Genomic DNA, 12,500 nt, shown 5'->3' on the forward strand with positions numbered 1-12,500 from the left:
CCCCCCTCCCTCCCCCTCTCCTAACCCTCCCCTCCCAACCCCCTCCATTCCCCTCTCCTAACCCCCCTCCCTCCCCCTCTCCTAACCACCCCCCTCCCCCTCTCCTAACCACCCTCCCTCCCCCAACATCCCTCCCTCCCCCTCTCCTAACCCCACTCCCTCCCCTCTCCTAACCACCCCCCTCCCCCTCTCCTAACCACCCTCCCTCCCCCTCTCCTATACTCCCTGCCTCCCCTCTCCTAACCCCCCTCCCTCCCAACCCCCTCCATTCCCCTCTCCTAACCACCCTCCCTCCCCCTCTCCTATACTCCCTGCCTCCCCTCTCCTAACCCCCCTCCCTCCCTCCCTCCCAACCCCCTCCCTCTCCTAACCACCCTCCCTCCCCCTCTCCTAACATCCCTCCCTCTCCCTCTCCTAACCTCCCTCCCTCCCCCTCTCCTAACCCCACTCCCTCCCCCTCTCCTAACCTCCCTCCCTCCCCCTCTCCTAACCTCCCTCCCTCCCCCTCTCCTAACCTCCCACCATCCCCCTCTCCTAACCTCCCTCCCTCCCCCTCTCCTAACCTCCCTCCCTTCCTCCCCCTCTCCTAACATCCCTCCCTCCCCCTCTCCTAACCTCTCTCCCTCCCCCTCTCCTAACCCCACTCCCTCCCCCTCTCCTAACCTCCCTCCCTCCCCCTCTCCTAACCCCACTCCCTCCCCCTCTCCTAACCTCCCTCCCTCCCCCTCTCCTAACCTCCCTCCCTCCCCCTCTCCTAACCTCCCTCCCTCCCCCTCTCCTAACCCCACTCCCTCCCCCTCTCCTAACCTCTCTCCCTCCCCCTCTCCTAACCTCCCTCCCTCCCCCTCTCCTAACCCCACTCCCTCCCCCTCTCCTAACCTCCCTCCCTCCCCCTCTCCTAACCTCTCTCCCTCCCCCTCTCCTAACCTCCCTCCCTCCCCCTCTCCTAACCCCACTCCCTCCCCCTCTCCTAACATCCCTCCCTCCCCCTCTCCTAACCTCCCTCCCTCCCCCTCTCCTAACCCCACTCCCTCCCCCTCTCCTAACCTCCCTCCCTCCCCCTCTCCTAACCTCCCTCCCTCCCCCTCTCCTAACCTCCCACCATCCCCCTCTCCTAACCTCCCTCCCTCCCCCTCTCCTAACCTCCCTCCCTTCCTCCCCCTCTCCTAACATCCCTCCCTCCCCCTCTCCTAACCTCCCTCCCTCCCCCTCTCCTAACCTCCCTCCCTTCCTCCCCCTCTCCTAACATCCCTCCCTCCCCCTCTCCTAACCTCTCTCCCTCCCCCTCTCCTAACCCCACTCCCTCCCCCTCTCCTAACCTCCCTCCCTCCCCCTCTCCTAACCTCCCTCCCTTCCTCCCCCTCTCCTAACATCCCTCCCTCCCCCTCTCCTAACCTCCCTCCCTCCCCCTCTCCTAACCTCTCTCCCTCCCCCTCTCCTAACCCCACTCCCTCCCCCTCTCCTAACCTCCCTCCCTCCCCCTCTCCTAACCCCACTCCCTCCCCCTCTCCTAACCTCCCTCCCTCCCCCTCTCCTAACCTCCCTCCCTCCCCCTCTCCTAACCTCCCTCCCTCCCCCTCTCCTAACCCCACTCCCTCCCCCTCTCCTAACCTCCCTCCCTTCCTCCCCCTCTCCTAACATCCCTCCCTCCCCCTCTCCTAACCTCTCTCCCTCCCCCTCTCCTAACCCCACTCCCTCCCCCTCTCCTAACCTCCCTCCCTCCCCCTCTCCTAACCTCCCTCCCTCCCCCTCTCCTAACCTCTCACCCTCTCTCTCACCTCTCTCTCTTTTTCTTTAGTCATTCATTAAATAGAGGTATAATTTATTCCACCTAATTAGTGACTTACCTCATTACCCTAACCACTGCACTCATCTTCCCCCAAATCACAACTATATCTCTCCATCTATCCCTCTAGCCTTCTCTTTTCTCCCATCTCTCTCTCTCTCTCTCCCTCCCTCCCTCCATCTCCAACACTCTCTCATGCAATTCAATTCTAATGGGCTTTATTGGCTTACAGCAATCCATTTCATCACAGCAGCTCAGTTGAATGACATACTGTAAGCAGACCCCCAGGGCTTTGCAGAGACAATCAGTAACATTCTCCTCTGAGCTCCACCAGCAACACCACCACCAACCCACCACAACGCCATCCCACCACACCAGATCCACGCCATCCAATCCCACCACACCACCACCACCACGCCATCCCATCACACCACCACCACACCACCACCACCATGCCATCCCACCACACCACCACCACGCCATCTCACCAACCCACCACCACACCATCCCACCACCACCACCACCACCACGCCATCCCACCACATGCACGCGCACACACACACACACGCACACGCGCACACACACACGCACACACACACACACTTAAACCTGCTGAATAAAGATTTTGCGGCATTGGGCCTGGCTCGGCAGAGACTCACCAACCTCTCACTCTCTCTCTGCTTTTCAAAGCATCACCCAGCCTCGAAAAGCTCCTGCAACAAATTGGCCTCCGATTTGTCCTGATTTTTCGCTTCATGGCCACATCAGACACTAGATAACTCTGGTAGCTGGTTGACAGTGTGAGGGGGAGAGGGCTCGTTTTTCAGAACTGTCATAATGAGCTGTTTTAGCTGACTCATCATCGCCATAAAGCCCTGCCCTGTCAGGCGACCCCACCCCAGTTCACCTTGGGATTTCCAGGGGCAAGCGTGGCTAATCCAACTTGGGCAAGCCCCTAACTGAACACTAACCTGGCTTCGACATCTCTCTCCCTGCTTCCTCTGCCCCTCTCTCTGCCCCTCTCTCTGCCCCTCTCTCTGTCCCTCTCTCTGCCCCTCTCTCTGCCCCTCTCTCTGCCCCTCTCTCTGCCCCTCTCTCTGCCCCTCTCTCTGCCCCTCTCTCTGCCCCTCTCTCTGTCCCTCTTGGACTCGACAAGACATGAACCCTCCAGGGAGCTCTGAACTACAGTACACGCAGAAAAGAGGGCAAACTACTGAGAAGGTGAGAAAGCAGAGAGGGGGGGGAGAACAAAGAGAGGATAAGATATATAGACATTTAGAGAGAAGGAGTATGGGAAAGATATATAGAAGAGAAAAACAGGAGGAACCATTCTAGGAGACAGGCGATAGAGACCAAGGAAGAAGAACCATTCTAAGAGACAGACGATAGAGACCAAGGAAGAATCATTCTAGGAGACAGACGATAGAGACCAAGGAAGAAGAACCATTCTAGGAGAAAGACGATAGAGACCAAGGAAGAAGAACCATTCTAGGAGACAGGCGATAGAGACCAAGGAAGAAGAACCATTCTAGGAGACAGACGATAGAGACCAAGGAAGAAGGACCATTCTAGGAGACGGACGATAGAGACCAAGGAAGAAGAACCATTCTAGGAGACGGACGATAGAGACCAAGGAAGAAGAACTATTCTAGGAGACGAACGATATAGACCAAGGAAGAAGAACCATTCTAGGAGACGGACGATAGAGACCAAGGAAGAAGGACCATTCTAGGAGACGGACGATAGAGACCAAGGAAGAATCATTCTAGGAGACAGACGATAGAGACCAAGGAAGAATCATTCTAGGAGACAGACGATAGAGACCAAGGAAGAATCATTCTAGGAGACAGACGATAGAGACCAAGGAAGAATCATTCTAGGAGACAGACGATAGAGACCAAGGAAGAAGAACCATTCTAGGAGACAGACGATAGAGACCAAAGAAGAATCATTCTAGGAGACAGACGATAGAGACCAAGGAAGAAGAACCATTCTAGGAGACAGACGACAGAGACCAAGGAAGAAGAACCATTCTAGGAGACAGACAATAGAGACCAAGGAAGAAGAACCATTCTAGGAGACGGACGATAGAGACCAAGGAAGAAGAACCATTCTAGGAGACAGACAATAGAGACCAAGGAAGAATCATTCTAGGAGACAGACAATAGAGACCAAGGAAGAATCATTCTAGGAGACAGACAATAGAGACCAAGGAAGAATCATTCTAGGAGACAGACGATAGAGACCAAGGAAGAAGAACCATTCTAGGAGACAGACAATAGAGACCAAGGAAGAAGAACCATTCTAGGAGACAGACAATAGAGACCAAGGAAGAATCATTCTAGGAGACAGACAATAGAGACCAAGGAAGAAGGACCATTCTAGGAGACAGACAATAGAGACCAAGGAAGAATCATTCTAGGAGACAGAAAATAGAGACCAAGGAAGAAGAACCATTCTAGGAGACAGACAATAGAGACCAAGGAAGAATCATTCTAGGAGACAGACAATAGAGACCAAGGAAGAATCATTCTAGGAGACAGACAATAGAGACCAAGGAAGAATCATTCTAGGAGACAGACAATAGAGACCAAGGAAGAAGGACCATTCTAGGAGACAGGCGATAGAGACCAAGGAAGAAGAACTATTCTAGGAGACAGACAATAGAGACCAAGGAAGAATCATTCTAGGAGACAGACAATAGAGACCAAGGAAGAATCATTCTAGGAGACAGACAATAGAGACCAAGGAAGAATCATTCTAGGAGACAGACAATAGAGACCAAGGAAGAATCATTCTAGGAGACAGACAATAGAGACCAAGGAAGAATCATTCTAGGAGACAGACAATAGAGACCAAGGAAGAATCATTCTAGGAGACAGACAATAGAGACCAAAGAAGAAGAACCATTCTAGGAGACAGACGATAGAGACCAAGGAAGAGAAGGGCATTTTCTTGAAGCGTGGACGTACTTCAAAGCCAGGCATGCCTAACTTGTGTTGCACAGTGAGAGAGAGAGTGTGGCTTTAGCTCTGGTGGTGGCTGACGATGGCTGCTCTGGCAAGATGCTCTGGCTCCTCTCTCAATGGAGGATACTTAGAGTGTTGTTTGACGCCTGCCGCTCCTGCCACCTGCTGCCACTGCTCAGGAGATAGTAAGGAGGCAGGGAATTAAGGGAGGAGGGGAAGGGGGGAGTAGGGGGGATGATGAGGGGGCGCAGCCTAAGGCAACCTAAAATGTTACGCAACAACCCCCCTCTTTCTCCTCCTCCTACCCTTTCTCTGATCTTCAGCTGTCAGATGTGAAGGCTGCACTGACAGGAGTAACCACTAGGGGGCCACAGCCATGTGGTACACTGACTATACTGACTACAGATGCTGAGTTAACAACTCAACTCAACCCCTAGCCCGACCCCCTATGCCCCTCGCACATCTGTGAAGCATAAACAACTGATGAAGTGGCTCACGCTTTTGATGTCTACATCTGTGTCTGTGATACGCTTCTGGTGTCTCATTCAAATAGGATTGGACGGTGAATGGATTCGGAGGATATGGAGGGTAAGCTGATCCTAGATCTGTGCCTTAGGGCAACTACTCGCCGCAAGGCAGTGGTTGTCATGGCGACGGTGGCTCACCGTACACCAGCAGCGTGTAGTGGTCGGCGGCACGGCCGTAGTTGTTCTGCGCCTGACACAGGTAGGTGCCATTGTGTGATTGGCTGAGACGGGACACCTGGAGGGTGGGGCCAGAGATCTCCGCCCTCTCAGGTAAGGTGTCATTGATCCTAGTCCACTGGACATCTCTAGGCCTGCAGAGAGAGAGAGGAGGGAGAGAGAGCGAGGGAAAGAAGAGAGTGAAAGAGAGAAAGAAGAGGAAGTGGAAAGAGTAAGTGAAATTAGATAGAGTGGGGGAGAAACAAGGGGAGCAAGAGGGGATAGGGAGAAGAAAGAGAGAAAAGATAATACAGTATAAAAATAAGACAGAGGTGGAGGGAGAGGGAGGTTATGGGAAATAAAAGGTGAGGAGGGAGTGAGAGAGATTTTAAATTAGACCAAGGGAGAGGAAGACAGCATGACAGAAAAGAATTGGGGAGATTTATGGACAGAGAGAGAGAAGGAGAGGAGAGGGAGCAAAGAAAGATGTTGTGTCAGATGGAGAGAGGAAAAGCGGGACATGGGAGGAGAGAGCCAGGGAAGGAGGTAGACAGCGATTTATGGGGGAGAGATGAGAGAGGGAGAGGCAGAGGCAGACAGGAGGACGGAGAGAAAGAGGAGACACGAAAGACAAAAGAAAAGTGAGACAGAAGGCGACTGAGACAAAAGATTATTGGATTACATGAAACAACGAACACACCACACAATCTCACACAAAGCCCTGTGTGTGTGTGCATCCCCTGTGCTGTGCTGGCTGTCCCTCTCATTCCACCCTGGCAAGATTACAATCCCAGCTCATCTACACCCTAATCCCTCAGGAAGCATCTAATTAAATCCCCCAGCTCATCCACACACACACACGCACGCACGTACACACACTTTAATAAACACACCCCTCCAACAAAGACAGGCAGTGTAATGAATTGGTGATGAACGGTTAACAGGAAGTTTGTCCGGGGCCTGAGAGTGATGGGGGTCCCGGAGGTGTTAAGGAGAGTGTGGTGAGGTCACTCCAGCGTGAGATGAGGCAGGGGCAGTCCAGTGGATCAATCACCACAGCCACATCTCTCATGTCACTGTCCCTAGCAAGGCTGTTACTGATCCTCACTGGGCCACACATACTGGCTCCTCAGCCTGGCTTTATTGTGGGGCTTTACTATGGCTTTACTCACCACACACACAAACAAACAAACAAGCAAACACACACACAAAAATAATCACACACACGAGCACACACACACACAAACCAGTTTTTATAGAGCTTAATGAAGAGGCTTCAGTTGCCTCAGAAACACACATGCACAACAAACACATCACAGTGTCTAACAAGGGGCTTGTTACAGCCTCCTCAGACACTTTATCCAGAGAATGTCTCAACTCCAAACAGCTGTAGTGTGAGCACAGTATACATACACAGCAAATGCACAAGCCAATCAAACAATCTCATCACACACACACACACACACACACACACACACACACACACACACACACACACACACACACACACACTCACAGTGGGTTTCCAGTGATGGAGCAGGTGAGGCTGAGAGAGTCTCCCTCTCGGAGGATGCCAGGGGGAGGGATGATCCTCACTGTGGGGGCAACTGGGGAGAGAGGAGGAAGGAATGGTTACCATGGTAACCAATCAAGAGTGACGGTTGGCGGTTCTGTTATCATAACATCCCTCAGGGTGAAACAGCTGCTGCTTTGTTAATGGCTGCAGTGAACAGACACATCTGAGGAGGTATTCATACGTGTTGCTGTGAAAGCCATGCAGGGCCATTTAAGCAGCAACAGTTTGGCAGCGACACTCATTATGCAGATCTAAAGGGAAGAAAAACGCTGATCAAACTCAGAAATGGTGAGTTGATAAAGTAATTTACAACAGAAGGGTTGACCACCCCAGACACCAAACACAAATGAGTCGTGACCATCAGAAATGACGGTGATACAGCTTCAGTGTGCTGCCATGGTAACCCTCGGTGGCTGACCAGTCACTCACAGTGGACGTCGAGGCGGTAGTGGCGGACCCTCTTCTGCCCCCCCAGGGCGGGGTGGGATGCCTCACAGCTGACCGCTGCCCCGTTGTCTTTTCTCTCCACAGGGAGACGGATGGTGCTGGACACACTCACTGTCTTCCCATTTTCCTGCTGGGACACCACACCTAGAGAAGGGAGGGAGGGAGGGAGCACATCAGACAGAGGACGAGGAGAGAAGGAAAAGGCGCTGGTGAAAGAGAGAAGAGAGAAGGGAGAAGGACACATGGAGAGAGTGAGACGGGCATGATTGATGACAAGGAGAAGAGGAGAGAGGGATCTGGACAGGCTCAAACATAAAAGGAAGATGAAGAGAGCGTGAGATGCGATTAAAAATATTTGAAAAGACTCCAAATGAGGCAGCGGAAGGTGAGGAGGAGGAAGAGGAGGGATGGTGGTGGCCAAAACTGAGGTCACGTAATATGAGTCTGTGAAAATATGACAATAACTAACACCATGCTGAGTTTTCAATTATTTCAGCTGAGTGAACTGAAGCAGGCCCAATTGAAGCGTGAGATGAGGGCAGGGAGATACTGTCTTAATTACTGAGACATTCTATCCGTCAGGATCTGGAGCCTAACCTTTAATGTCACACTGTATTTGACTCAGGGCAGGGCCCGCTCCACAGCACTACAGAGCAGAACAGAAAACTGGGCTGTCTGCTGTGGGCCCCACGCATCAGCCCACGACGCTTCCTACGTAACCTTGTCACATCAGGGGACAGACATCTTTGTGAACACGGCATGAAAGGAGGAGACAGAGAGAGAGAGAAGAGGAAGAGGGGGAGGAGAGGAAGACGGGATGAAGAGAAGAAGAGTGAGGGAAAGGACAAAGTGTAAGGGCACAGAGACGTGCTGAGTTAGAGATTAAGATGGAGAGACGGGATGGGAGTGAGAGAGAAAAAAGAGAGAGGTGGAGGGTATAACAGGACAGACAGAGGGTAAACAGCGGGACAGACACACAGACAGAAAGAGATGGACAGAAGGACAGATAACATGGTAAACAGAGTGATCAGAGTGATAGCTGGATGGAAGTCTTATCAGATGGGGAGTAAAGAGCGAGGTAGGTAGAAGGCTGGACAGAAAAGGAGAGAGTATGATGGAGTTTGAGAAAGATAGATAGACTGACACAGGGACAGGCAGGCGGATAGATAGGGAATGCAGGAAGTGAACAGAGAGAGAGAGAGGCAAAGAGAGAGGTATGACTGAACAAAGACAGAGTCAGACAGACAGATACTGATAGATAGAATGACAGAGCGACATAGTGATAGATCTTCAAAGGATGGACAGACCTGGTATCTCCCGGCGGTCCCTGATCCAGCGCAGCGTGGCGGGGGGCTTGCTGCGCGGCGACAGGCAGGTGAGCTCCACCTCGCCCCCCTCCACGGCCTCCTGCTTCACCTCCACCGTGGGGGTGTCGGGAGGGACGGACACGGACAGCGTGGCCACTTGGTGGTGGGTGTCGTCGGTGTAGAGCTGGCAGAAGTAGCCGCCCTCGTCCGACACGCTCACGTTGGTGAGGGTGATGCGCACCAGACGGGGAGTGAAGAGAACCATCTGGAAACGGTCGTCCTTCAACGCTGGGGAGGGAAGGAGGGAGACAGGGAGACAGACAGCATCGGGGCGGGGGGGGGGGGGGGGGGGGGGGGGGGGGGGTCAAGACACAATAGGATACCACAATTGGAGATAAACACATAAATATATGGAAAGAAAAGCAAGGCCAAAAGAAAAGAGGACCGGGGGAGTAACAAGGAGGAGAGTGAATAGAGGAATTGAAAGGGGAATAGCGAAGGAGGAGGAGAAGAATTAAACATAGTTAATCCAACAATCCACTGTGACCTCCTGACCAAGGCCATAGTATCATAACAACCACAGAGGCAGTGAGAAGAGAGACAACCCAGAGAATGGACATAGGATAGCAAAACTGTTTCTTTTGATGTCAGAGAAAGGGAAAAATCTATTGTGAGAAAATCATGATAATAACAAATAATGCTAATAACCGTCAGAGTGTGACAGGGACTCAATGGCCATTGTCTCATAAACTTCCCCAAACCTACTTTGTATCGACTGACTGACTGCACAGCCTCTCTCTTTCCTCTCTACCGCCCTCTCTTTCTCCCTCTCTTTCCTCTCTTCCTCTCTCTCGTTCCTCTCTACCGCCCGCTCTTCCTCTCTCTCTTTCCTCTCTACCGCCCTCTCTTTCTCCCTCTCTTTCCTCTCTACCGCCCGCTCTTCCTCTCTCTCATTCCTCTCTACCGCCCTCTCTTCCTCTCTCTCGTTCCTCTCTACCGCCCGCTCTTCCTCTCTCTCGTTCCTCTCTACCGCCCGCTCTTCCTCTCTCTCGTTCCTCTCTACCGCCCGCTCTTCCTCTCTCTCGTTCCTCTCTACCGCCCGCTCTTCCTCTCTCTCGTTCCTCTCTACCGCCCGCTCTTCCTCTCTCTCGTTCCTCTCTACCGCCCTCTCTTTCTCCCTCTCTTTCCTCTCTACCTCCCTCTCTTACCGCCCTCTCTTCCACCCTCTATCTCCCTCTCGTTCCTCTCTACCGCCCGCTCTTCCTCTCTCTCGTTCCTCTCTACCGCCCGCTCTTCCTCTCTCTCTTTCCTCTCTACCTCCCTCCCTTTCTCCCTCTCTTTCCTCTCTACCACCCACTCTTCCTCTCTCTCGTTCCTCTCTACCGCCCTCTCTTCCTCTCTCTCGTTCCTCTCTACCGCCCGCTCTTCCTCTCTCTCGTTCCTCTCTACCGCCCTCTCTTTCTCCCTCTCTTTCCTCTCTACCTCCCTCTCTACCGCCCTCTCTTTCCTCTCTACCGCCCTCTCTTCCCCTCTACCGCCCGCTCTTCCTCTCTCTCGTTCCTCTCTACCGCCCGCTCTTCCTCTCTCTCGTTCCTCTCTACCACCCGCTCTTCCTCTCTCTCGTTCCTCTCTACCGCCCGCTATTCCTCTCTCTCGTTCCTCTCTACCGCCCGCTCTTCCTCTCTCTCGTTCCTCTCTACCGCCCTCTATCTCCCTCTCTTTCCTCTCTACCGCCCTCTGTTTCTCCCTCTCTTTCATCTCTACCTCCCTCTATCTCCCTCTCTTTCCTCACTACCTCCCTCTATCTCCCTCTCTTTCCTCTCTACCTCCCTCTATCTCCCTCTCTTTCATCTCTACCACCCTCTATATCCCTCTCTGTCCTCTCTATCTCCCTCTATCTCCCTCTCTTTCCTCTCTACCTCCCTCTCGATCTCCCTCTCTGTCCTCTCTAACTCCCTCTCTTTCCTCTCTACCTCCCTCTTTCCTCTCTACCTCCCTCTATCTACCTCTCTTTCCTCTCTACCTCCCTCTCTTTCCTCTCTACCTCCCTCTATCTCCCTCTCTTTCCTCTACCTCCCTCTATCTCCCTCTCTTTCCTCTCAACCTCATCTATCTCCCTCTCTTTCCTCTCTCCCTCCCTCTATCTCACTCTCTTTCCTCTCTCCTCCCTCTATCTCTCTCTCTTCTTATTAGTCCCTTTCTCCCTTCTCTTTTGTGTTTGCTTCTGCAGAGGGAGAATTCCTTCTCTCTTCCCTGGTGTAATAGTCTACCATTTCACAGCATCATTCATTATATCAGAGGTTTAGTGTGTGCGTGTGTGTTGTGTGTCTGTGTGAAACACAGAGGAATATATTGTAGACAGAGAGAAAAATAGTCTACATTTGCCTTAGAATACTATTTCACAAAGCTCCCTGAATGTGAGAGTGATTCCCAACAGAAAAACACTAAATGGCATCTAAATGTCACAGCTTTGTTCAAGTCCTATTTCACCTTTTGTCCCAGTTCATTTGCATGCCAGGCAGTCAGAGCTAGATGAGATAGATGGGATCCACAGGCAGTCAGAGCTAAAGGAGATAGATGGGAGTCCTCCACAGAGTCCTCTTGAACAGGTCTATTACTGTTCCTATAGTCTGTTTCTATGCTGGACAGCCTAATAAAAGACCTTGTGTGTGTCCATAACGGCACCCGATTCCCTATATAGTTCACTACTATTGACCAGATCTCTATGGGGACCGGATCCCCTGGTTTAAAGTAGTGCACTATAAAGGGAATAGTGTGCCATCTGAGACACAAGCTTCATCAGAGCCCATTGGTTTAGTGCTGCAGCTGGACAGCCTCATTCCCTTTACCTAACAGTGCAGGACTTTTCTACAGTTATAGAGGGGAATGGTTCAGCACGGAGGGCTCCCAGAAACACCATGGGTTACCCTGCTCCCTGCACTAATGGTAATGGGTAGCATTGGAATCGCCCTGCAGTGTGTATGTGCATCTGTGTGTGTGTGAGAGAGAGTAGAGTGCGAGAGAGAGGTAAACTCAAACCCTACAATACCTAACCTCTCTCTCCCCCTTCTCTCTCTCCCCCCTTCTCTCTCTGACTCTGTCCTGTTAAGGTCCATTATGCTTTCAGATGGAAAAAGGGTTCTCCTCCCCAGGGAGCAAGTGGCACTAAATACTTAATAGTGTGAACCGGTAGTCCTGATCTGACAGGGAGGGCTAGTTGGACAGAAGGCTTCAATATACTGCTTTCATCTGGCAGAAGAGGTCTGATCCATGTTGTTATTGCGTAATGAGGTAGGGAGGGGAGTATGAATGAAGTCCTAGAATGTACTCCTCCATAATGAAATGAGACCTTGTTAAAACTAAAGAGGCCAGAAAATGGGTTCAATAGATTGACCTAAAGAGGCCAGCTAATGGGTTCAATAGGTTGACCTAAAGAGGCCAGCTAATGGGTTCAATAGGTTGACCTAAACAGGCCAGCTAATGGGTTCAATAGGTTGACCTAAAGAGGCCAGCTAATGGGTTCAATAGGTTGACCTAAAGAGGCCAGCTAATGGGTTCAATAGGTTGACCTCCCTCATAACCACATTGATCTGGTGGCTTCTTGGGGCTGACAGAGATGAATGTTGAAACCTCACTGTCTCCCTCGCTCACAGACCTACATGAACACACAAACACATAAACATACACACACTAAATACACACACATATACATGCAAAACACACACAAACACA

At 51.8% G+C, this 12,500-nt stretch overlaps 1 protein-coding gene across 3 annotated transcripts in view; it reads right to left on the minus strand.

The window, feature by feature from the left end:
* The window catches only part of cadm4 (cell adhesion molecule 4), a 198,211-nt gene that overhangs the window by 14,420 nt on the left and 171,291 nt on the right, over positions 1 to 12,500 (minus strand). For all 3 annotated transcript variants that reach the window (XM_036942466.1, XM_036942464.1, XM_036942468.1), the window contains exons 3-6: positions 8,769 to 9,056; positions 7,444 to 7,605; positions 6,955 to 7,045; positions 5,421 to 5,593 (exon numbers count right to left, since the gene is read on the minus strand). In XM_036942466.1, coding sequence (XP_036798361.1) covers positions 5,421 to 5,593; positions 6,955 to 7,045; positions 7,444 to 7,605; positions 8,769 to 9,056 — 714 coding nt within the window. The remainder of the gene's footprint in view (positions 1 to 5,420; positions 5,594 to 6,954; positions 7,046 to 7,443; positions 7,606 to 8,768; positions 9,057 to 12,500) is intronic.

Source organism: Oncorhynchus mykiss, chromosome 2 (genome assembly GCF_013265735.2).
Source record: "Oncorhynchus mykiss isolate Arlee chromosome 2, USDA_OmykA_1.1, whole genome shotgun sequence".
NCBI classification, from domain to species: domain Eukaryota; kingdom Metazoa; phylum Chordata; class Actinopteri; order Salmoniformes; family Salmonidae; genus Oncorhynchus; species Oncorhynchus mykiss.